This window comes from Leuresthes tenuis, unplaced genomic scaffold (genome assembly GCF_036924035.1).
Source record: "Leuresthes tenuis unplaced genomic scaffold, fLeuTen1.0.hap1 SCAF_20, whole genome shotgun sequence".
NCBI classification, from domain to species: Eukaryota; Metazoa; Chordata; class Actinopteri; order Atheriniformes; family Atherinopsidae; genus Leuresthes; species Leuresthes tenuis.
The window spans coordinates 7,319,531-7,345,843 of record NW_027325374.1 but is presented as its reverse complement, the minus strand read 5'-3'; the positions used below and the strand labels follow the sequence as shown (position 1 = coordinate 7,345,843).

Here is a 26,313-nt window from a genome sequence, read left to right as displayed (position 1 = left end):
ATGCTTGATAGGGTTGCTATTCTTCATGGAAAATTTACCCTGAACGTTGCGGATGTCGGCTCGATCAGAGTTGAGCTGGCGGCTCGTCTGATCTTCGATCATCTTTTTGAGCCGCTGGATCTCGCAGCGAAGGTCTGAGATGATGTTGGTGTACTGAGCAATGTGGTATGACACATTTATCAGGTTCTTCTTCACCTGAAACCCAAAGGAATGAGAAAAAGATCCCTTCAAAGATCAAATGGATCTGGAAATTTCACAGTGAAAAACTTCTTTTCTAACTACAACAAGATGAATTTTGGTCTTAAGACGTTGATATCACGTCTCAGACCTGCTTTACAAAGAAATATGTGGGGGCTGGGTACCGAACTTAGGTTCTTTTAAGGCACCGACCGAAATGCTTCGGTAGTATCGAGTATCAAAACATGCCTCGTCTTTTACTGCCAAGTTTCGGGACCCAGAGATTAATCACGTGATCAAGAACTGATCATGCTACCCTCGATTGGCTGTATTAATGTTTGTCACGGACAATTTTGTTGTTAATTTTTCTGTAAGAACGCTGCTTGGATTGAAAAAATAGATATATGACTTTATTAATCCCTTTGGAAGGTTCCCTCCAGGAAACTGAAATTGATGATGATTGAATGATTTGTACTGTTATGTCTAATGTAATTTCCTTTTTGTTAGAATTGATATTATGAAATTGTATCGAACAAAGTATCGATCAGGAACCAGTACCGAAGTGAAGGTATTGGTATCGGTACCGTTATCGAAAAAATTTTGATTGATACCCAGCCCTAAAAATGCAGTCACTGCTCAGTGGGCGTCTGTCAGGGGGAAGTATGTTTTCAAGAAATCGAATAAAAAGTTCCATGTATCCTGAACTTACCCGTGTTCGAATGCTTTTGGCACGGTCAGCGTACGTCAGTGTGTTACGAGACTCCTCAAAAGCCATGGAGGCGGGGCTGATATGAGCAATCATGACCGTTCTGCTGTTCCCACCCAAGGAGTCCTATCATTCAAAGGCAGGATGATGGATGTAAGAAGCAGAGCATGCAACTAAAGCCAGACTGAAAATCCAAACAGTATCCTGCTTATAAACTGCTGTACCTTCAGGAGGCGAGTCAACTTGCTGTCTCTGTAGTTGACGTACTTGTTGCCATTTTTGTCGCTGAGGGCATTAATGCAGTTGCCCAAAGCCAGAAGGGAGCGGTTGATGTGGGCTCCTTCTTTCAACCGCTGACCTCTATTTTGAGTCTGAACGACACAGAAATAGATGAGTGTGAAAACCTCTGAAAGTATGCTTTAATGCTTTGTGCCTGTGAGGCCAGACAACTGAAACGTACAGGTAATGAAACCAAATAAAGACGGGGAATAAGATGGAACAATGCCAATACCAGAAACATTTAAATCATATGGTCAATGTCGCGAAGACAAAAGATCAAAGGCTAAAGTGTCAGCTATTTAATCTTTTTTACTGGGATTTTTCTTCCTTTTTGTCACCCCTCTATTGTGTTCGTGGAGGAAGAGTCAGGCAGGAAACATCACATACTTCCACTCACCAATCAAGGTTTAGCAATATTCGAGAAAGACTTTAAGCACAATAAAATCACACTCACACACACTTATTGCAAATGAGCGGTTTAGACTTCCTGATGAAGAATAATGAGAACCGAAAAAGATCTTTAAACCTCGACTGCTTCTCGGTTGGTCATAAATGCTGATAATGTTACAGAGACATGCTTTTAAACTCTGTTTTTCAGGGGCCTTTATAGCCTGTTGCCACCAAGGCAATGCCAACAGTTTCACAAACAACCGGCTGGTTCTTTCAGATTTTTTTCATTTCCACTCTTGACCTGTAGATGGCGTTAGCTTCTATCTTTGTGACATCAGCACTGGAATCGAATGAGACTCTTTGGAGATAGAAAATCTCCCTTTACAAACAGTTCTCTGTTCAGCTCAATCCCTGATGGAGATCACATGTACTCTTCATCATTAGTATGGCTGTGAGTCATTCAAACAGTCTCCATGGAAAGAAGCACTCTCGCTCACAAACTGCTGCATGTTCTTGACAAGGTGTCTTTTGGTAATGAGACAATGACAGTGATTCATGTGACATATGACAGAAACAGCTACAACTTGCAAACACTGCCACAGCAAACTAAATAAATACATTTCAGATACATATTAACCGTTGAGTCTTCTCTTCACTGTCTGATGATACAACTCTGTCTGTCTCAAACCTTCTCAACAGAGGAACTTAACAGCATTCAACTGATTGTTCTATGATCTCGCATGAGTCTTAATCTATTATTACAATATTTGCCAACCAACTTTTGAAGGTTGAGTGAATAAAACACTGATCAGAAAAATGAAATGATTCAATATATAATAAAAGTGATTTTGATTTTACTTGGAAATGAATGGGAAACACACCATTAACCATTAAACCATTAACACTTTCATTCATATGTTCAGGTTTTCAAGGGGTAAAGGGTAATTCACACTTTTAAACCTACAATATCAGGTAATACTAATAATTCTTTTGGGTCATTTGGCAGCCTGCACGTGAGGGTCTGATATGACAAAGCTATGCGTTCAACAGTCACCATGTAGCTGCAGACTGGGCCGGTCACGTTTTCCTTCAAATCATTATTAGAACCAGCCCTAAAGTTTTCTATGCTGTCGGTCGAGCCAGTCAAGTCAGATATAGTTAATCTTCATACTGTATATAACACTCTACTATGCTAAGATAATTCCTGTTCTGTTGCTGTAGCTGTTCGATAGATTTGGCTGAAGGGAAGCATAAAGCAGCACGAACACTCACCAACAAAAACTTTCCAACAGTGTAAGAAATGGTGAAGACTTTGCTAAAGCTGCAGAGCATTGTGATACATGTGAACATATTTGCAAATCTGTTGGTGTATCAATTAAATGGACCGCATAGTGGCCGACATAAAAAAGGCTTTAATTTAATTCATCCAAAATTTATCGGCTTCTCAGTTCTCTGGAGTGAATATTCATGGTGAAGCAACCTCAGCGAGCAGGCTGCAGTTAGGGTGCAGATCGACACAGGGTGCAAACCCTTGAAGTTTAGAGGCTCCACATGAATAATGTACTATACAGTCTGATGCTGAAGGTACAAGCGTGAAAGGAGCCGAATCTTGAACAAAGACAAGTCACACCCGCAACATCCAAAGAAAAATGTGTAAGTTAAACACAGTTTCAACCAGCACATTTACACAAACCTGTGCTGCTCGTTCTGAGCCGGCAAGGTCGATCATGAAAAGGCGTGCGAAGCGGACCTCCTGCAGAACGTCACGGCAGCGGCTCTGCTGTTTGACGGCCACCTGCAGAACAGCGTGGGACCGAGACGACGTCTGATTGGCGGCTGTAGGCTCCTGCGTGCGCTGTTTGTTGCCCTTCATCAGCAATTCCATGATCTAAAAACACACAGGTGCAGCTTTTAGCGGCAGTTTCCACAACACTTTGACAAAAATAAACGAATCAGGGGAATTTTTACAACATCTCTCACCTCTTGGGCATTAATGGTAGACACTTCTGTGATGCCAGCAACCTGAATCACACCCTTAGAGTCTTCCCTCAGGTCTAAGAAGCCAGAGGAAGGATTCAGCAGGTCACGGATCATCTCATTGTAGATCTATGAAGACGCAGATGGAAAGTTGTTTATTACGCCATGGACACACATTAGCTGGGAGAAAGGCTCCATTCAAGACTCAAACCTGGTACAAAAACAAGAAGTGCTATATTCTGACTAGTTATTAAGAAGTTTCAGGTTGTTGGGTGGCAGGCTGTCTGTGCTGCCCTTTCATGAAAGGAAAACTCATGTGACTCCTCTGGACTGACAGTGATGGCTGATGTGAAAGTCCATCAGCCACATTAAAGCCAAGTGCAGAAAAAGACATCCTGGAAAGTGACCGCTGGATGACAATCTGCCAGCACACACTTTTTACTTACCAAACTCACTGTAGCCACTAATACTAACAAGAGGATACTTTTACTCAACCTGACAGCTGGATATTTTTTTCCACCTGCACTCTCTCATTGCTGGTGGTAGAAACAAGGCTGAGAGTGTGTTGTCAATTCTGGCAGCTCTGAAAGGCTGTGCTTATGCATACAGTAATAGTACAGTAGAGCCTGACAGTTTGTTTTGACATTTCACTCAAAACCACAAATGTGTGGTGGTGGTTCTAGAGAAAAAAGATCGCCAAAGTTTGGAGGAGCCGTCCACTGAGAATCATCAATGTCAGAACAAAATTTCATAGCTATCCATTTAACTGAGATGTTTTTATTTGTGGACCCCACGTTTCTAATTTTGTTATCCCGTGTGTCCTGCAAATGTGAGCTGTAAGGTTTCTAAATGTGACAAAGCTCTCGAAGCCGGGATAAAAATAAACAAAAAGAGGCCCGGGAACAACACAGAGTGAGTTAGGGTTTCTTTTCATTCACACGAGGTTGTATTGATGTGTTTCTGTGCACATGTTGTAGTGATGGCACACGTGAAAGAGATCTGAACAAGAAAAGGACCAGATGTGTGCACTTTACTCGATCAGGCTATAAAATGGCATTTAACCTCTTTGTGGCGAGGCAGCGGCGGTAACAGATTGCTCCCTGGAAACGGCAAACAGGCACGTCACACACACCCACTGGTGTAAGGATTCATCCAGATGAGATCAATACAGGTCAGAGAGCATCCAGATTCCACGCCTAGTGTTTTGATTGAGAAAATTTTAGTTTCCACCCACCCAGAGTGCATCTATTGAGTTACACTTCAATACCATTGTCACCCAGTGCACATAATGACAGCGTCTGGCAGTGGAAACAAAGTGTAATTTTGATGTCAGATGCAAACCCTCCTCCCTTAAGAAGGGCTTATTTGTGCCTCTTTCATTTTGTTGTTGAAGGCTGAATGTTCTTTTCTTTTTTGCTCTTTGTATACAAGATTCTATTCATCATCTGATTAATTTTTCATCAGTTACTTTCCTTTCTCTATAATATTTTTTCTTCTCATTGTTTTCTGACAGCCTGAACACATCCAAATAAATCTGACATTCTTCTTTATGCTCCTATTTTCCAAAGCATTTGGTGGCAGAACCAAGATTAATCCTCAAAGATATCTAAAGTAAGAGCTTCCAATCAATTCCAAGATTTTTATTAAAAAACAAGGAGTTTCTATATTTCAAAACTATTTGCTGCACAACTATATAATAAATTCTAATGTCAAGAAGCTAAATATGAGCTCTTTAAAACCGCAGTAATGCAAAGACACACCACTGAGGCTGAGCCTTTGTTATCAGAGTCAAATAAGCTAACTTCAGCGTTGTTAAGGCAACTAAACTCAGAGGCTGAGCTATACCTGTTTGTGAGTAATGAGGTGTGCAACCAGGGCCAGCAGGCACACAGAGAAACCAACATTATGAGCCTGCCGTTTCATCTGTGCCTCATCATCCACTGACAAAGGAAGAGATAATCACTCAGCCAACGGGACTATAGCTCGCAGCACATCTAAGCGTACAGAGGGTTTCAATGCAACAAAAGCACCTAGAAATCCAGAACAAAATGTCTTACTTGCTCTGGTGTTTAACAAAGTTTATTTTACTTTGACTGCAAAATGGTGTTGAAAATGGAGTTGATGATGATGATCATACGTAGGGCCAGAATAACTCTGACTTTTGGACTCACGAACAGCGGCAGTAACAAGTATGTGAGTATCCGGCTAGCAGACACAATCTATCCAGGAGTAGTAGTACAGAATGACAGCTTTTTGTCTTATTTCTTTTTAATCTAGAATCTACTTTGGTTTTCCAAGACGTGTGTAGCTAATTCTCCTGAAGCTTAGTGTGCACAGAGCCTTGTGTACGCCCTCCGATGATTATGTTTATGTTAATTGAATCCCAGCATCCTTGAAAATATAAAAGTCAAACACTTGCATGACACTCAGTGGAGAAGGATAATCATTCTTGCTACATAATCACTGTTGTCCCTTTTTCTTTAATAAACTCCATTCACTTTTTTCCCCCCACACAAACTCCATCTAATGAGACTGACACATCAAGCTGACCTGAAAGACAAAAAGCTTGCAAAGTCTGACTGAATGTTTTACAATACTTCACCAAAAGGTTGTACTAACATACAGCAGATAGTTGTGGCACAAACCTACATTCTGTGTCAGCATGGGGAAAATAGTAAGTCATGGCTTCCAATATACATACAAAACAAGATATATCTAAAATGTAAGAATAACAGAAGGCAAAAAAGTAGAAGAAATTAGGAGAGAAACACATTTTCTGGAACAGCCTTTCAGATTTCTCTCATTCATTCACTATCTCCACATGCCAAATTGGATCAATAGCCACACTTGTACTACTGAGCCAAAAGCAGGCTAACAAGTAAGTACCAGGGCCAATAGAGTCTCCTCTGCCAATGACGTGACTTAAGCGGCACTTTATTGGGACTTCCTCTGGGCTAGCAGCCAGAGCCCTTGGCCCAGTAAATACCCTTGGGCTAGACACAGCGACTCTGATGGAGCGGCTTCATAGATGGGTGGAATGAGTAAACTGAAAGCAAAATGCTAACTGTAATCTGTTTTTAGACATAGGGCTACAAGATTCTGGCATGTCTGTTATGACATCTGCATTTGTATTTTATTTTGGACCGTATCTTCATTTTGGCAAATTCATCAGTTTACTGTGGCACAAGTTCCATCTGCTTGTACTACTACTAGTACATTACATGTGATCAAACTTGGAAGTGCTTGCTGCTGAAGACAAATGAGTGCACATTTCTGTTTGTTGTGATGAGCAATTACATGCTTATAGTTGACAGGAGTATTTTTTTTTTGTTTGATGCTGTATTTGATACTCTATAAGAGCTGCACACCTTTTGTTTGCTGTGATGAGCAGCTAAACATATATTTTTGACCACTTTCTTTTTTCCCTCTAATTGGTAGTGTACCCTATATGCACACCTTTTGCAATTATGCAATCACTTACTGCCACCGTGCATTGTACATATCTCACAGTCACACTCTCTGGGACAGTTTCAGAACAGCTGCAGTGGTGTTCACAATTCAGTGTGTTGAGGGTGACTTCTAGGACAATACTCCAAAGAGTGCAAAGAGGCTCAGAGGCCCTGCTGAAGCTGCCCTGCTGAAGCTGCCCTGCTGCGCATGCTGGGTTGAAGACAGAGCCAGCCAGCATTTGGCTTTTTAGTATGAATGTGGCTAGTGAGGGTCATTTAGACACAAAAGGTACAGGAGATGGACCAGTCCTAAAATAATAATTCAACATGAACTAAAGCAGAGATGGATAATGATGAATACATCAACGGAAATCCCTGTCAAATTATACAAAATGTGAGTTCGATGCAGGGCTATTAGAGGATGTGTCACAGCTGCTGCATTGATGAGGTGATTCTGTCACCTCATGGTGAGATTACAAGTCTGTTGAGAAGTTTTTGGGAGACTTGCCTCGAGATAGGACATGGAGACGCTGTACAGCATGTCGTCACTGGTCTCCTCGATGGCACGGAACAGATCGTTCAGTGTGCGGACGTAGATGCCTGGCTCCTTGTCCGTTCCCAACATGGTGTAAGTCTTCCCACAACCTAACAAAAAAACATAATTCACTTTACTAAAGTGGTCAGCACCAAATAATGATGGTGAAAACAGTTCAGACCTCAAAATGGAAATGAAACAACGGTATTTTTAAACAAATTCATGTTTCAAGGGATAAAGATGCAGTTTATCAGTCTAAATGAAATTGCCTAAAAGCTAAATGCTAAAGCTAAAACTCCTTCGATAGCTTACTGTAGGCTGTAAGTACTTCTGTACGACTAAATGTTGAGGACTTGTTCTTTAATGTGTCTTTGGCTGCTCAGACTACATTGCTGCACACATCAAGCCCACACAAAAATTACTACAACTCCCTTGTTTATGTCTCCACAAGAAGAGACCCCAGAGTGGTGAATCTCTGAGACTGTTTGACTGGAAGCAGGCAGAAGAAGACGCAGAAAACAAAGAGACAGGTGAGTAGCCTGGATTGCGAGAACTCAACTCCTCTTTGACAGTCTGATAAATTAACATGGCATGTTAGAGGAGGAGCATGACTCATATTGTCACTGTGCCTTTGCTAAAATTAGAAACCAAAACAAGTGCCAATCAGATGTCTCATCTTCCTCCCTACAGAGTGCTGACTGACGACAGATTGGGGGGCAGGAAGATAACACATGTAATTGGTGGATGACACCTTCGTTCAGACAGAGCACCAAGTCACCTAATCTGGGTCTACCACACACACTCAGTCACACATACACAAACCTGTGGGTCCGTAGGCAAACACAGTGGCGTTGTAGCCTGATATGAGGCCTTCAATTAGCTCTTTGGTTGTAGATCGGTACACCTCTTCCTGCACACATTGAAGAGGACTGCGTTTAAGGAACACAAATATCGAGCAAAATTTGCTTCAGTTTCATTCTGCTTTTGATTTATATAAACCTTTACTTCTGACTGACCTGACTGGCCGAGAAGTCGAACGCCACATCAAACATGTAAGTCTTCTCCCTGGAGCGGTTGGCACGCAGGATGTCGTCTGGGTCTTCCATGGGGTCCATCAGAACCACCATCTGATGATTGAGAAGAATAGAGATGCAGTAAAAATGAAAGAGAGCAACACAGTGTGACAAGGCGGTTTGTGTCCGGGCCAGTGTTGACATCTAAGTAGCGAGCTGCCTTGATAATGTGTCTCTTTGTCAATCACTGCAGGATGCTGTGTTAATGAGCGAATGAGATCTCAGTGAAGTGAGGCGAAGCTTTAAAGTGTGACAGTTGAAATGTCACTGAAATACAAATTACTTAGACAACTCTATTCTGCTGGGATTGGATGGATAACATGTGGTATTATTGTTACGTCAACCAGATGTCTAATTAGTTTTGAATTTTGTCTTAAGGAAAATGGCGATTAAAAGATAGATGTGAAAAGAAAAAAAAGTACAACAGGTATAATGCACATCTGTGGCAACAGCTATCAGGGTTAGCAAACACTAAACACAGATGTTTCTGTGCTGTAGGTTTCTGTTGAGTCAATCTGCATGTGGTGCATCTCTGGAAAGATGTCAGACACAATCATAGCCTTCAAGCAATGAAGGTGTTAGTGGCCTTTCCATTTAAATGCACAGTATGTTACTGAAGGTACTATTCATTCAAAGAGATACCGTCTTATTACATTTTTTCAGATGTAACTGCCTTAAAGAAATTGTTCATATTTAGGCAGGTTTTGTTTTTGCAAAAACTAGGCACAGAAGCTTGAAACTTGATTCACTGAATGAATCTATTTCTAAATATGTTCATAACGGAGGTGAATTCTCTAAAGTTCAGGAAAAGGACCATGTCAGGAACACTTCCCTTCCAGCGAAATGTCTGTCAACCTGTCCTGCAAACCTGTTCTTTCTCATTTTCCGCGCACCACCTGCCCTTATTCTCCTGCTTCTCCTGTGAGTCTCTCCTGTTTCTTATAGTTGGGGGTTTGCCAGCCTGGGAGCTGCCACGGACCTCCAGTGACACCTCCCAACATTACAGCTAATAACCTTCCACACTTTATTACAGTAGGTGCTGTAAGAGAGCACCTTAAATGATAGCGGTTGGAGTGGGTAATGTTATGTCACCTTATAATCGCTGCTGGCACCAGCCTTACAGCTAAAGTCACAGCTCGTTTCACATCTTTAATAACATTTATTTTTCTCCTGAAAACAAGTTGTGTCAAATTATCACTGAATCAAATCATAATCGCCTTTAGTCTTGAAATCTAATGAGCTACTTGGCTGCCTCTCCATGCAGCCGCTGCAGCACACACATTTAGAATGAGTCATTTCGATCAGACTGACAGAGATGTATCAAACAGAGAGAAGAAGAGGCATGAAAAATGCTGTGAAATCATTCCTACATTCCTCAGTAAATGGCAGGCTGTCTTTATGACAAATATCTGTATGGTACAGCCACACAGCATGTATGTATGCATTTATGCAAAAGCTCAGTCACTCGGGCCATCTGGAATGCTATGGAATCTAAAGTCTAACCCAAAAACATCAGTAAATCACAGCTCTCACAAAAGGATGTTTCAGGGACAAACAGCACAGCATGGCATCAAATAAAAATGTCAAAAATGGCTGACCAATCACCGAGCCAGAGGGGCTGCAATTAACTTGGAAATGTTGCATGCAGCTAAAGGAAAATTGTCACTCTCAGAAAATTGGACGTTTGAGTCTCCAGCGACATCATGACTGACAGAAAAGTCAACAACGATAAGGAACCCTTGAGTCTTGGGATTTTCCAAGTGTGATCTGCTAGTCAGCTTCATTCAGAAGCAGACCTTGAGAGTCCTCCCAGAACCATGACGCTGAAGCACCCTGCCTGTTTGATGACGCCCTCAACCACCGAGCCGCTCACTTTGAAGCCTCTCAATTGAAATTCAAGAGGAGAGATTTCACTTCTAATAAACTGACAACACACTAAGGCGGGGGGGGGAGCTTGCTGGCTGCACTCTACAAATAGGTGGACAGCAGAAATGAGGGTAAAGTACTCAAGAGAAAGATGGACGATGGAGAAATTGGAGAGCGAAACAACACTTGGCCTAATCTTGGCACAAGGAAAGCATGTGTGGAAAAGAGGACAGTGTGAAGCAATTAATACTGCTCTCTTTCTGATCCTTCTTCCTTTTCCTCATCCTAGTAGCAGCCGTGACGTACAAGTTGTGATCGCATTTCAGAGAAAAGACACTGAGAACAAATGGGTACTTCTTTTGATATCCAAGGTCAGAAACTCTGACGCCTCCTGGCCAATCTGATATCCTTCACCAACAATGTGAGTAAAATCAGAATCAGAAAACTTCACTGTCTGCCGTGGCAGAACATCTTCCTCAACATGTACCAGAGACTTGGCATAAAAAGGATCCACTCCTAAAACGGAATAAAATCAGCTTGTGCATTATAAGACAGGATAAAAACTATAACAGTATCAGGGGATCTTATTGTTTATTTAACATGTTTATAGTGGTAAGAACAAAGGATTTAAATAAATAATTAATATTAATGTTGTTGTTCATGTCTAAAGCAACTTTATGCCGTATTTGGGTTTCACCAATGACTCTATTTGCTTGGATAATGATCCAGCAAAGCTTTAATTCATTCTCGAAAGTGGTTAAAAAAAAAAACTCAGGCCCAAACATTGAAGGCAAGTATTGGCTCAATGGATGCCTTCCTGTACGCTGAATCAATGTTAGGAGAAAGACAGACACCTGTCACTTTGTATTACTTGAAGGAAAATACTTGAAGGCTCCGGCCTGTCTATTCACCCTAAGAGCTTCAAAGAGAGAGTAGAAGGAAATCAGACATTTGCGGCCCCCCAGAACACAACTCCATGGTCTTAGAGATGTTGGACTCCAAGGAGGTCTTTCTTATGCAAGACATCAGGGTGTCTACCTGTGTCTAATATCTAGAAGGGGAACTTTCATTCCTGATGTAGACCAACATGTCATCTGCATAATTAAGAGGTGTAAAATCATTACTTTTCCAGGTTTAATTGGTTGTATTCGGTTGAAAGAATTTTCGTGGCAAACGCCACCTCGTGATGAGTACAAGAGGCCAAGTCCTTGGGCCTCAGAAGAAAGGACAGGCAAGTCCAAAAACAAGTCTGTAAGGTTACAGCTAAATGAACAAGGGTTCCCGATTTCAACTATCACACAAAAACTGAACTTTCTAGCAGTTTGTAACAGCAGCAATGGGGCAAAGCTGAGGCGTAAGTGATGGTGCAAAGTACAGACACAGAAAATGCACAGCAGGAAACGAGCTTAAGCTGCTAAATAATTTCATGACAGTGGCTATTCTATTCTTGTCCAATGACAGATGGGATAGCGCCCCCACCCCCCACCCCACCCCACCCCTACTATTATAGTTAGAGCTATTATAGAGATAATAGCTCTAACTCTGTAGAGTGTATTTGGGAAGTTGCAAGAGGATTACCACACCAGACTGATTGGGGAATTTAATTCAACCATGTGAACAAAAACATACTCATAAGCAGGCACATAACCAATCTGAGAACATTATATGTGACCATTCATAAATCATAACAATCAACTAACACTTTATTTACTTTATACGATTCAAATTTTAGATAATTGAACCGATTACATTACATTCTACACAACATAATTTCTCACAGGTCTTTAAACTGCTTGTTTTGTTTTACGGTAACTTCATTATTTTGACTAATCATGACCTCCACAAAACACACAACAAACAAAGTTATTGTACTGAAAAAAAAAGTCGCTGTTGCTGTAGCTTCGACAATCTGACAGCGGTGATCTCACATGAGAACAGTTTTCTGAGGTGAAAAAGATGTTGTCGAAACAAAACGTTTAACTAAGACAGAAATATAGCTTTTCAATTGTTGGCAGCTTAGAGTCGATATTATTATATATGCATGGTGTGGCGATGTAATTGTGTTCCTTGGGAAAGCTAATGAGCATTCAACAATGCTCTTACATAACCGCAAGTGTAGTAGGTTTCAAATGACCACGCGGAGTTTTGTCTCCGTGCATGCGCTTGGGGAAAATCATTATGGGCAAAGGTGATGATAACACCTCTAGTCCCATCTGTCGCCTGTCGTTCTCAAGTTACAGTACCTCACAGCTCCACCCATGAACATCCACATATGGCAGCTGCTGCTTGAGAAGATTCTAAAGCACTAAGTCTTCCGATAAGACTGTGAGGTGCTGGCTCTGATGACATCGTGTGGCAACATTGGACTGGAAGTCTGGTCATGTGCCAATGGGTTTAATTGCTAATGGGCTATCCCAAGCCTTTCAGACTTTGTCAACACTTGCAGGTGCCCTTCACACCAGACTGTCCTCGCATTCAATTAAGAAGCTTCCGAGAAATAAAGAGACTGGGGTGAAGCGCCTGTCAGTATTAGCGGTTGAGCCCTGACGTCCACTCAGAGTACAGAACGGGTTCAGGAACATGGAGATCTCCTGGAAAACATTAAATCTCCCACATATTCTCACATATGCATGGAAACATGTACTCATTTACACATAGCAACAAACAAAGAAGCATGTACTCTGCAACAAGCAGGTTTGTGGAAGTAGTAAGGTGGCATAAGGCATGACTGACCAGAGGAGAGGAGGCCTGTCTGTTCAACATAACCTGTCCGTGTATAAAGGGACAAATGTTTGAGCAAAACACAAAATAAAAAGGAGTGAAAAGCAGAGCTAATCTCATAATGGCATACAGTTAAAGATGCAACCCTCTAGTAACATTCGAGTGGAGCATTTTTGGTTCGTAATATTTTAGTGTGAGAAAGGGAAAAGAGCCTGTATGCAAAAGTTTGGGCACCCCAGGAAAATTGAGTCTTTGGATAAGTTTTATAGAGGTCCCAGATACACGGGTAAACAGGCTCAAACTAACTTTACAACAGGAACATTATCCAAAACACAGCTCAAAATCCACAATGAACCGCCAAGAGCTGGGGGATTTTGCCACAACTCTAGTGCAGTTCCAATCTAAACATCATCTGTGAACAGACCTCAAAGGATCAGTATACAAGGCAGCCCAAGAATCACAGAACTAGCAGCCTGTGTCTTGAGAATAGAATGAAAATGGCCCCTCAAACAAAAACTGAAAGCCTTTAACTTACTATGAAAAGTGCTGTGATTCTTAAAAAAGGGGGTGTTATAAGTACTGACTCTAAAGGGTGTCGCTGTGAAATTTATCATTTTGAAATAGTAAGGAATGGAAATTACGTTCAGTGTATCAAAACGTTTCTAAAAACATTCCAATATTCTTTCCAACGCAGCAAGTCCGACAAATTAAAAATGGACCTCTATCCATCCATTTTCTACACCCACTTAATCCAGTTCAGGGTCACAGGGGGCTGGAGCCTATCCCAGCTCCTAATGGGAGACAGGCAGGCTGTACCCTGGACAGGCTGCTCGTCCACAATGTGAAGAAGTGGAAAAAGTGCATGAACACAAACAAACATCTTCCAGCCATAAGCACAGTCTGCCACACACTAATCCACTATCATCCACATCAGCTGTACCAACTGTCTGCTGGCAGAATCAGCCTGTTCAGCTCTTAATTCGATATACATGAATCAAGAATTCAACAAGCTCCAGACATGATTAAATCAACCACTCTCCAAATACAACATAACTCTGATACTGTTGAAAAATACATTTTTTGAATTTCTTTGAGCTTTGAGCATCACATACCTAAGCAGTGTGGCAGATATGGCTCAGGCAGGCTTACTTCCAGTACTTTGTAAGATGTGTTGTATAAAAACAGGAGAGCGAGACTTTAAATGGTTAAATATCTGTTTGCCATGTTCACCAGGACACCCGTTTCAACCAATTATTTCAATCAATAATCATTTTACAGCTGAACCTTAAGCAGACAGAAACAGTTTGTGGCGTTCACTGTGTGACTTCAATCCACCATTTAGCTGCTTTATCGACCCATCTATCAGCACCGACTGCTTCGCTGGCTCAGCTCGTAGACCATGATCTCCCAACAATCTGGAAAGATCAGAGCTTTAGGTAAATGACGTCAAAGTCCAAGTTTCCACTGGCTCTTAACTGGCTCGTTCTGTTGCCTCAAATCACCCCTTTTTGTTGACTGCTGACAAACTCATGGGGGCTCCTGAAGTGGTCATCAATTTTGACATTTTTGAAGTGGGCACGACACACCGAGGATGTGAGAAGTGCACAAAATTAAAAGCAAAGCAATTTCCTGGTTGACAGCCTCCGTGCAGATGGTGATATCTTTAGCATTTTCAATTATGCTGCCTTCTGTCACAATGGACATCACAGGCTACAGCTACTTTCATTTGGATGCCGGGCATGACTCATTTTAACTTGACCCCGGGGCCTCACAAAACAAAGTGGCCAGAGCGTGGACTTACACGCTGTGACTCTGAAAAAGGAGGCTCCTAAAATATTCATATCCTCGCGAGGAGCCAAAGTCAAACAACAGCTTGCTTATGCAATGACATGAAACCAATTAGCATGATGGAGGTTTCTAAGCACCATAAAAAGCAGTGGGGTGCGATGGAGTACCACGACCCGTGCTTTTCTTGGTTGATCAACAGCACCACAGCACCTGCTGTTCTGCTCATTAAAGCAGGAGGGATCACTTGGTTGGCCATCTTGCTGATTATAACACTGCGTGTTCCCGCTGCAGATTCATAATTCAAAGCCTGGATGTGGTGCGGTTTCCCAAGTCAGCTTGCCCTGGGTGGTTCTGTCTGACTCTCACCACTGCTGTGTGCAAAGCAACAAATGCTGCCAACCTCGGCAACAAAAGTCAGCAGCTTTATTCTAAAGGTACAGGTTTATTACACCGATGTAAAGGCTTGGGTCTCTGAGACATTTGAAATTGTTCAAAGTGCAGCAGCAGCCAAATGTCGATACCAAATGCACCAGACCAAAGGCAAATTTGTTTTCCTGTTTTCTATCTGTGTGTTGGCATTTTTATCCATGATAACTATGAGCGGGCTTCTATTTCTCACAGCCAGCAGCTACAACTGCAGAAACTGCTGCATCCAGTAAAAGAATGTACCTGAAATTAACAAGAAGACATCAACGTGAACAGATCAATGTGGCAGCAAAAAACAGGACTGATGAACAAAAACGGAAACCCAAAGAGAAGAGAGATTAGAACAGAACATTGGATGATGGCACTCGTTTTCACAGATGGAGGATCATTTTAAACAAAAACACCCAGATGGGTGCTGAATCAGAGTGATAGAGCCACCTGTAATGATGTAAAGTTTTATTGTTTACATTGTTGGCTTGTCTTTATGGCTTCAACAGCCATGAGGCTGTCTCCTTTTTTAGGCTAAAAGGGTTGACCCTGAATGGATCATAAAGATTAAGAGGAGTGTTTGGTCCACGTGTCACATTTTGCGGTGGATGTCCATCTCTGCATGTAATTTCTACCCTGAGACACAGTCATTTGGTAAACCCTCATCCCCTCGTGACAGTGTGGTTGCCATGGAAGTGTGTTTCCAATTCATGACTGCATTATTTCAATTCAACAGAATATTTAGAATTCTAAAAAAAAAAGCTCAGCAGTTTGGACGTACATGTGCAGGTAGCTCTGGTGATAACAATGACACTATCCAGAAAGAAACATCTCAACAGCTACTGCAACAACCACAATTTACAAGCATTCAGCCCCCAAACTACTTAACAGAATTCAGACTTAAGGAGTAATACATACTTTGGGTTGTTTCTTCAGAGACATAGTATGACTAGAGTCAGTCGTCCAACAGCTGTACTATTAATCTATCCTGCTGACAAGCTATGAGTCATCAACACAAAGATAAATACCCCTCAATCTGAGTCTTACGGATTTTCCTTTCATCTCCAGGCAGATATTCATCTCTAATGTAATAACCAGCATCCATCTTGATATAAGAGAGGTATGTATTTCTGTGAGTGTGTCCTCTCTACATGCCACAATGTGACTACATTACTTTCTATTATCTTTATGCCACACAGTGACATAACAGCTGACATTTCACAGTGCCATTTGTGTGCTGTGTTGAGAAAACAGCAAAGAACAAAGGATCAAGACTGCGAAAAAAAAAAAAAAAGCCATCCGGGGCAAGCAGTGACCTTCGTGGGGAAACCTTTCAATCTGCCCTTTCAGAAATGCAACCAAAGCTTTGGAAAATCCACAGTGCACAATTGTAGCAGGTTATCCGATAGAAACCGTCAGCGCTGCCCTCTGCACCCCAACAATGCCACTGAAGATCCTGTTTCAGGGTCTCTCCACGATTGGAGGTGTCTGTTTGACCACAGTGTACCTGATACAGCATGCCTGATTGCAAAGTCTGCTCTTCAGCTGAGGTTACATAAGATGTCTGGTGGTGGCAAATGAATGCCAAACTGGTACCGCCGGTTGAGGGTCTTTGTAATTCCAACTCAGACACTCGATAATAAACACAAAAGGACTCCCAAGCTTTTGCACATGAGCAACAAGAGGTCTTAAAGGACCAGATGACACAGACACATTTTCTACCTTCCTTTCTTCCAATTTCCCTCTCATGCTCATTACCCTTGCTTGTTATGTTTAACAGAGGTAGCACAGATGTATTGCTGCATGGAACAACAATAGATGGTTACAAAAGATAAGAGGAAAATCACTGTGCCTTGATGTTGCCAATAATGACACTCTCAACATAGAACAGAAAGAAAAGCATTCACGTGTCAGATGGTTTTATTCAAGAAAAGGTGCAAAGCTCATGCATACAAACCCTCGTCTATTCGCCTTTTCTTTGGTTCTTATATTTGTGTTGATAGTCATAAGAACTTTAGAGCTCACAGATTTTTAAAAACACACCGTCCTTGGCAGAAGAAACTAGGTTGATTACTAATGAAGCCATTATCTAAGCACATGGGATTGTCATCACAAACAACAAACATCCACCAACTGGCAGGACAGCTCAGTAGCTGAAGGCCAGAGGCGTAGGCAGGTGTTTATTAAGAGGTCAGGCGAAAACTCAAAGCCACAGGCCGGAGGATAGCCATAACACATAAACTAGGCTAATCGTCAATTACCCAGACAACAACACACAGGATCTTGTTAACAGTTGTGTGGTTTTTTTGGGTCAACACCTAACCTCAGAATGACCATCTGAGGACAATGGATTCTACATTTCTCCATTAAAACTGTCAAATGTACAGTGAAACACTGCGAGCAGGGTTAAAGTTCTGATATGAAAAGGTATTTAGGTGGTTTAACTCACTGTTTTCCATAATTTTCACTGAATTCTCACAGGAACTTTCGATAATCAACCTTTTATGTTCTTCTAATCCCCTGAGAAGACTATGTATCATCCACAGCAGAGGAGCATTTGTGCTTACATCTAACCAAGAATAGACTGACCAGTACCCTTTATAGGACCTTGGAAAATGCAGCATCTGTTATTCTTTTTAAATTCTTTCATTAGGTTGATCTTTCCATTCATTTTCATGGAATTTCTCAGCTGTATGACTCTTCTCAGTCAGCTTAAAGGCAGAAAAAAACATGCTGAACTTTTGGTAAGTACTGTCCATCAAAGGAACTTTTCAGATGGATGCATCAAATAGCTGCTGAAGGATCCATTCAGTCTGGTGTCAAGTTAACTTCACACCCATGTTCACAAGTAATAATAGTAATGCCAAAATGGTGCTCAACAGCATGTTATTTTCAAGTCAAATTTGCTTCCATCAGACGTGACAGAATGGCAGATGTCAGTGCAAAACACAAAAGCAGCCATTACTGCTTCTTTGCGGCTTCAAGCCTTGCTGCTGAGCAACAGAAGGAAGTTTCCACGGGGTTTAGAGCAGACGCTGAACTCTGCCTTTTTGAAGATGAGTAACAGATCTCATTACAAGTGCAAATAGAAATAAATAAATAAAAAATGTTTAAAAAAATCCATTAGCAAGCTGATAAGTTTGTAAAAGACATTCTCAAAAACTAAGTTGGTGGTTGAAACTGAACCCACGCATGGAAAATCTGCTGGACACGGACATTTAAAATAAAAACTTAAAATGCTCACATGCCAATTGTTCTACCACAGTTTAACTCTGTGAGCATGCTATATTTGCATGTTGGCAACATGTTTTTGGAAATCTGGTTACAAAACTATACAACTAGACAAGAGATTACTAAAGTCACCTTTACATAAATGACAGAGCTTTTTCTGACCTGCCAACAATGTGGATTAGCTGGGGCTGTGCTACGCTGCTTAGGTATTGTGTCTAAATACTTCCATGCGCTGCCATTCCATTACATGTGCTGCCTACCTTTGGTGAAGCCTCATGGACCAACTCTACAAGAGAACCAACTTGTTGTCATCGCTGTGTATTAGACTGAAATCCCCAGTGGAGACGGATTGCCACTTAAATCCTAAAGCAGACATGGATATCTTTTGCTGTAAACACTACTATTGCTATTTATTTTTGGTATCTATTAAATTTAGCTTTTTTTCTGACAACCCGCTGCATTTCACACTCTCCATAAATCTTCATCTTATGATTAATTTATTTCATGAATTTGTTTTTAAGCACTCCAAGTTGTTTTTTGCATTTGTGCAAGGATACTATGAGAGGATGATTAGGAATTACTCTACACTTTAGATAATGAAGCAATATTACAATGGACCAATCCTTGCCTGTCATCCAATAACAATGACTCATCCATGGCCATGCGGCTGGCCTTTACTTCCCTCTGTGATGTGGCCTTGGAGGAAACAGGGGATGAAGAAGCTCCTCATTTTGTTATGCAGATAAAAAGACCAGACTGTGGGTTCATGGAAGCGTTTTTCTAACAATTTAACATTGCCACTAAAATGGTAAACATGTTTTGCTTTTATAATATGTGACATAACGAGTAGATGATGCCCTCTGGGTAATTCTTTCCTTTTCACACCCCCCTGCGGACTGACAAGTGACTCAAAAGATGCCAGCGGGCTCAGCATGGTGCAGACAGTTCAACTACAGCGACATTCTTTTTTTGTTTCGTCTAATCAAATTGGATAATTAATTCAATGTGAGTGCTGTGCGTCTCCAGCTCCATACAGCAAAGCTCTGGCTGCAACTGCAGAGGGGTTAGACAGAAGAAGTAGGTGTGTTTACGTCAGTACCAAAAGCTGTTCAACAGAACTAACAACAGGGCCACTCCAGCATCTACTCTCCTTCAGAGGCTGCTTGTGATGAGTTGCCCTGCCCTGCCCTGCCCTGCCCTCTCATCAAGATCAAGAGTGTTAAAGCATTGAGAGGGATCACACAAAGACACATAGAGCCACTCACAATGGCCTTTGCTGCAGAAGACGCTTAAATGGAGGGGCAGGAATCAACACTTTGAGGTGAAGAAGGGGAGGTGGAGTCCGAGAAATGAGGAGAGCAAAGATTATCCACTTTCCATGGACAGACAGTCTATTTGGACTGACATGTTAACCCAGTTTATCGTAAAAGGAAGGAAAAGGCTATGTTACAAATTAGAAACAAAGTGTATAAGTTTCTCTTTCTAGCTGCTCTCTTTGGTGCCAATGTTGCCGTTTTTGGTTGATCCTTGTTCCGTTTTTGTGTGAGAAAGGGCACGGCTATTTGTATTTCCTTTCCCTCCCTTGTTCAGATGTGAAGCTATTCAAACACTCCATCTCGTAAAAAAAGGGACAAAACTGAAGGCAATGTGTGCCCTTTTTCTAGTTTTCCCCAGATTCTTACTAGGCTGTTATTGCAATAAAAAACTCTTCCATCAGCAGAGAACGGGGTAACACAGAAACTAAATGAAAAGGGCATTTTTAGGGAGTTGGCATTCCGCATATTAAAACCAAATCTATTGTATGTGCACAAAGAAATGGGTGCATGTTTGGTAAAAAAACAAAAAAACAGAAGAAAAACCTGGCCTCGGATTTTGTTGTTTTGTTGGGAGAGATCCTTAAACCCTTTCACAACCAGTGAAGCGGTGAAAAACAAATTTACTCTCCATTTCCTGTGATAGATGCCGGCACTCCTGTATTCAATGGAGAAAGCTTCAGTGTGTTTAAGTGTTTACAGAACAAAGCTTTTCTAATTTAAAGTGTTTTGTTTTTAAGGGGAGCAGCTCTTTCTGAATGACACTAACTACTGGGCAGCGTCTCCTTTCACTGACAGACCTGTGTAAAGGCACTCAGAAACTCTACACTGAGCACCTGAAGTAAGGTTCATTGTACTCCACAGGAGCAGAAAATGTACCAATTCATTTGATAATGGAATCAACTATACATGTGCTTGGAACAAGCTTGAACGCTGTTTAATTAAGTCTTAATCTGGACCAGGAGGAGAAATGGTGCCACTTTGTTTGCTTACTCTCTTTTTGGGATCCGACTAAACCACCCACTTTTGAAAGTTTCTCCCCCAGAAGATCGCATGTTGGTATACAAGAGGACAGAGTCTTTTTCTTCAGTCCCAGCTGTTGTGGAGAGGGGCTTTAAAGACCCCAAATGTCTGCACACAACAGAAGCTTCATTCTTGAAATATGACCACGAAAGACCACCGTTAGGACGTTGTGCTACTATCTGTTCATCGCACTCACAATCCAGCCAGCACAAACAAGCCAAATGGTACGAATGCTGCACATAGTCCCGACACCTCATTCACCTGCAAACACAAAAACAAGCTTTCCTGCTGTCTTTTGCTTTTGACTTGTATACAAGGGGATGTATGTGGAAAAGGGGAAAAAGGAAAAGAAACAAACAAACAATGGCCCTGACCTTGACTTGGTGTCTCCACGGAGACAAGGCCTCGCCATAAAGTATTCCCCACTGTGTGCAACAGAGGGACCAACCCTACTGAAAACACACGCAACAAGTTTGAAGTCTGAAGAGAAATAATTCTACGAAAACTAGTTTCCCCATCTGCTCTGCTTGTGTGTGGATATGCCTCAGTTTTGATTATCCTATCTTATACCAAAGTCTGCAATGCCAGGAAAGTTTCTGTAATTTCAGTGAGGTTGGTAGTGAGATAACACTGTCCTCTCAGGTGTCTCATTGACAAGGTCGAAAGACCGTCTTTATCTCTCAGGGGCTAAACTTAGCCTCAGTTTTAGCCTCTTAAGGAGGGACCTGTCACCTCTTTCTGTGTGTTATAATGAAGTGGGAAGGTAAACAATGTCTGAGTACATAAAGACCACAGCAGAAAGTCAATACAAAGGACTTATTACTTATTAAATTACAAATTATCTTTAAAAGCAGCTGAGGGCCAAGATGGCAGCATTAACTCTCAGGGCTTTCATTGTTCATTTGATCTGTTTGATATTACTTTATAAACTCATAGGTTGAAAATCTCAGTAAAACAGCTGTGAATGGTACATAAGGTGAGTAAGTTTAAGTACTATAATTTATTTAAAAGGGCATTAGATAAAGCATACTTTTATTATCATTATTATTGTTCATTCCTGCATTTCACAAGAAGCATGGACTTTTTAAATGTCTCAGAAATATCTTGTCTGGGATGGATCATCTAACTGACAAATGTTACCTCATTATTCTGTTATGACACTACAGGCCAGTAATTACTAACTTTATTGGGGCAGTTTTGATGTTTGCCTGGTGGATATCTTTAAGAACTTCTTTCCATCCTGAACTGGAAATGATATTCCATATTTGGTCATTTCAAGGCATCCTCTGGTCTGCCTGATTGGTCTTTTTTGCCTCATTAACAGAGAAAGGTTTTCATGATGTCCATTCAGTTTGGGCTGATCTCTTCATTTCTAAAACCAGCATACTTACAAAGCCTGCTACAATATTTTTTCTTTTCCAAACACAAAGTTTTTAATACCACCACAGCTGTGATAAAGCACCCCTGTTTCTGGCATCTACTTTGGCATAAAAGCCCCTGTTCTATGTTGGTAACATCTGACCCATTTAAACATCTTATTCGTATATCCACCGCACTACACGTCCGACCTGTTTACTAACAACTCCCACCGAGCGTAACAGACACAGGCCAAATCCTCTGGGGCTGTCAGAGGGGAAGAGTAAGGCAGAAGAGAGAAAAAGAGCAGGTGGCAGAAGGCTTAACCTGAGCTAAAACCCCTCCAATGAGCTCATCTCCACAAGCTTAGTAAGCTGAAAGTTGTCTGCTTTCTGCTAGAACAGCGAGATCTGGCTACACCCATCCAGTCAGCCAAGTCAGCCACCAGCACCCTGCTAATCTGTCTGAGTACAACCTGTAGGCCATATGGTCTTTGCCTGTCTACTGTCTAACAAACAAAATACTCAGTGAGCAGCTTTGTTCATTTGTAAAGGTACAGAGTGTGGAGAGTGGATGTATTATTGGCATGTTCATATCTGCACGTGTCTCTGTATGTTCAGGCTGCTGAGAGGTGGGTAAACACATTCAGCTCTCTGTGCTGATGTGACCAATCTCACCGACCTCCTCCATTCATGTGAGGACAGCTCAGGTAAGACCATGGATAAAAAAAACCCAAAGATTCCCTCAGTCCCGCTGTCTCAATAACAAGCGTGTATTGTAAGCTCCTCTAATCCTTTTTGCGAATGTGTCTCAGTGCACATGACATAACCAAATAGAGACCAGACAGCATGACTGCCACAGTGTAATGATCCCCACAGATTTAACACACTGGACTGGGCTCTGTGGGCAGAAAATCAACACACTGGAAAAAGTTGAAGAGGAGACACAAAACAAACTTTTTTTCTTGGTGAAGTTGGGTTGAGCTGGAAGACAATAACAAAGCCCTGATATAGGGGCTGTGCCAGCACCATAACTACCTTGCTGTTGTTATGCTCTAATCCCCTGAGTTCAAGCCTATTTTAATGATGTCATGGCTGAGAGAAGTGCTGATGTTGTATCTAAGACGTGGTGTAATTAAATTACATCTAACAAACAAGTTAGATTTCAGTGCAGCACATTACCCGTTTCTAGAAGTGTTCCACAGTAACATCCAACACTACACATCACACTCCTGCATGAATGCAACACTCTTACAACTTTTAGAACACTTTCATAACAAGACCAGGCTGCGTAGCAGTGGCAGCTGTTGCTGCTCTTACTTTTAGGGCTTGGTTAAGAAACACTGGCCACTAACAGCAAGCACACGAATGTTTCAATCAACCAACACTGAGCGAGGAGACACCTCTGCAGGTTCCCAGTCACGATGCTCATTAGCATTTGCACTGCCTTCATCATCATTCCACATTCTGCTAAATGGTCTCCACGGGGGACCAGTTGAAAGCAAGAGCTAATGGTAAATATGGCCCTAATGGAGCTTGAACATATGCCGTTTTTTTCTTATATTATCTAGTAAAAACCTGAGTAAAAATTAAGCACGTAAATTTTACATATTCAAGTATCAGATATATTTTTAATTGATATAATAGCTAGTTGCTGCCATACATGTAATTCTTAGCTTTTATTCAGTAAGGCAGATGCATTAAAAGACTTAATTACCATGAGCATGAATGCTTCTCATATTGAAAGTGCTCGATAGCTCTGCAGTTGCTGATATGAAATTAACCTCAGGCATTCTCTGAAGCAAGGGTCTCACATGTTTGACTATAGAATAATTTTCCATCGTAGCATTTGTTAGAAAGGTCACTCTCAGGTCTGACTCATCCTCGTATTCACTTACAAATGAAATGTGACATTTGAGCTTTACCAACCCTGTTTTTTTTTTTTTAAAAGAGCTTCTGGCATTACTGAGGTCCCTGCAGATATCTTATCTGTGCATGCTCATGACTGGCAAGAAGGGGCTTTGAAAACCACGACGACGGCTTTTCTCCCGCACAAGCGCACACACACTGACCCCATCAGTCACTCAAATGCACAGATAAAGAGTAAAGGATGGATATCTCACCTGGTCGTCCACTCTGTGGGCCACAATTGTGGCTCCCTCCTCCTGCTCAGCATCACTGAGGGGTCGGATCCTCAAGGCAACCTGCAGCACAAAGAGGGAACTCAGTCGTCCTTGAATTTCATCAAAACAGAGGTTTCAATTTACTGAAGTCTTAGTATAGAAAATCCAACTAGGTCTAGATGGGAAAGGGTGACACTGACAGCACACAGGAGTATTCCATCTCCTATAATAACTGAATAGTTATTTAAAAAGGTTGTGCCTGATTCTGAGCTGATGCAGTTTCATCTGGAGTTGCACTTGGTGGAAACATTTAGGGGTCACTTGTTCGACTGAATGAAAGTGCATCGCAAGAGAGAAATTAGGCTTAATTGTCAGTTATAGCATGTGTGTGAATTCCTCTGATCTTTCAAAGAGGGAGTTTTCAAATGTTAAAGGCATTTTAGAAAGGAAACGAGTCCTCCTCTCTGAGGCTCTGTACGAAATTATTCACAAAGATGCCATTGGGGGTTATTTAAATGACACAAAGCATGCATTAAGAAGACGGATCATATTAAAGACACTGACACATAATCTCCAAATTGGAGTAAAACAAGACGACTCACAATAGCCCAAATTTGAGGAGATGCAATTTGACAACCGAATAACAAGTGTTTTAAATGTCAAATTTTGCCTCATACAACTGAAGAACAGCACATAATGAAGAACACTTGCATTTATTCTGATCCTGCCTCAAACCAGTCACTTCTGAATGTTTTTTCTGGGTACATTTTGCACATTGTCCCCACTTTAATGTCTTCTTTCTTCTCCTAATCACATACAACTCAAGTGAACTAGTAATGAAAAATTGTTCTTGGATGTAGACATATGTTACATGTTGTTCGTACTGTCAAAGTTGATGAGCACCTATAGCGAAAACGTTAAATAAATGGATTTGCAAACAAATCCTTCACACCAATTGATGTCCAAAGTGCCTTGAGTGGTGAACGAGACAAAAAAAAAAAAAAAAGAAAAAAAGAAATACAGTCAATTTATCATTCACAATCTGCAAAGCTGAATTTGAATGAAACCGTTAACTGTGCAGAGTGGGAATTATAAATGCTAAACAGCCTCGGGCAGACAAATTAGTGGAGGGCTGTATTATTACACTAAATTCATTCAGAGATTTCATGCTGTTAGCCTGTGCTTGCATGCTTTAGTTCCATTAAAACATTTAGAGGTCAGTAGAAAGGGGTTTGATGGTAATAAACTGGGATGAACGCAGAGAATTACAACAGTGGTGGACATAGACCCAGCGTAAAGCCCTATGACTCATATGTGTCTACGTGTAGTAATAAGTGTGCTCCACATCGTGGGCATGTCTCTTACAGTAAAAGCAAACATGCTGATCCACATTAGCTTCACCAAGGCACCATATTTTGATAATAAGCTCCCGTCCTCTTGTCAGAAGCCTGTAGAAGGTGTATTACATGCTGGATAAGAGAGGCCCAGCAGCTGAAACAGCCACCTCAATAATTCAGGGATGCAGTGCAGAACACAGAGCAGGCAGTGTCAGGGCAAATTGAGCATATAATACCAGCAGCAGATGCTCTTCTGAGGTATGATAAGAAACTACAGTAGGAAAATAGAAAAGTACACATAGTGGCCACACTTATCTTACTTTTCCTCAGCCTATAATGTTGTTGGTTTATTAATGTTTCAGCTCAGAGGTCACTGGGGACAGTGGTGCTGCACTGGGTTTTATCAGTTACACCTCTCAAGATAGTGCTGTTCAGAACAACACCACATTTTGCTGAAATTAGTTTAGTCAAATTTGAAGAGGTCACAGAATCTTAACAAAAACATGAATAACTCATCAAACTTGCTAGGTAAAGATAAGCAGCTAAGTGTTTTTTC

General features: G+C 41.3%; 1 protein-coding gene across 1 annotated transcript in view; it reads right to left on the bottom strand.

The window, feature by feature from the left end:
• Positions 1-26,313, bottom strand: part of kif19 (kinesin family member 19) — a 33,627-nt gene that overhangs the window by 6,761 nt on the left and 553 nt on the right. Inside the window, exons 2-10 of the mRNA XM_072373903.1 lie at positions 24,421-24,501; positions 8,530-8,640; positions 8,336-8,423; positions 7,487-7,623; positions 3,533-3,658; positions 3,246-3,440; positions 1,108-1,254; positions 887-1,009; positions 39-195 (exon numbers count right to left, since the gene is read on the bottom strand). Coding sequence (XP_072230004.1) covers positions 39-195; positions 887-1,009; positions 1,108-1,254; positions 3,246-3,440; positions 3,533-3,658; positions 7,487-7,623; positions 8,336-8,423; positions 8,530-8,640; positions 24,421-24,501 — 1,165 coding nt within the window. The remainder of the gene's footprint in view (positions 1-38; positions 196-886; positions 1,010-1,107; positions 1,255-3,245; positions 3,441-3,532; positions 3,659-7,486; positions 7,624-8,335; positions 8,424-8,529; positions 8,641-24,420; positions 24,502-26,313) is intronic.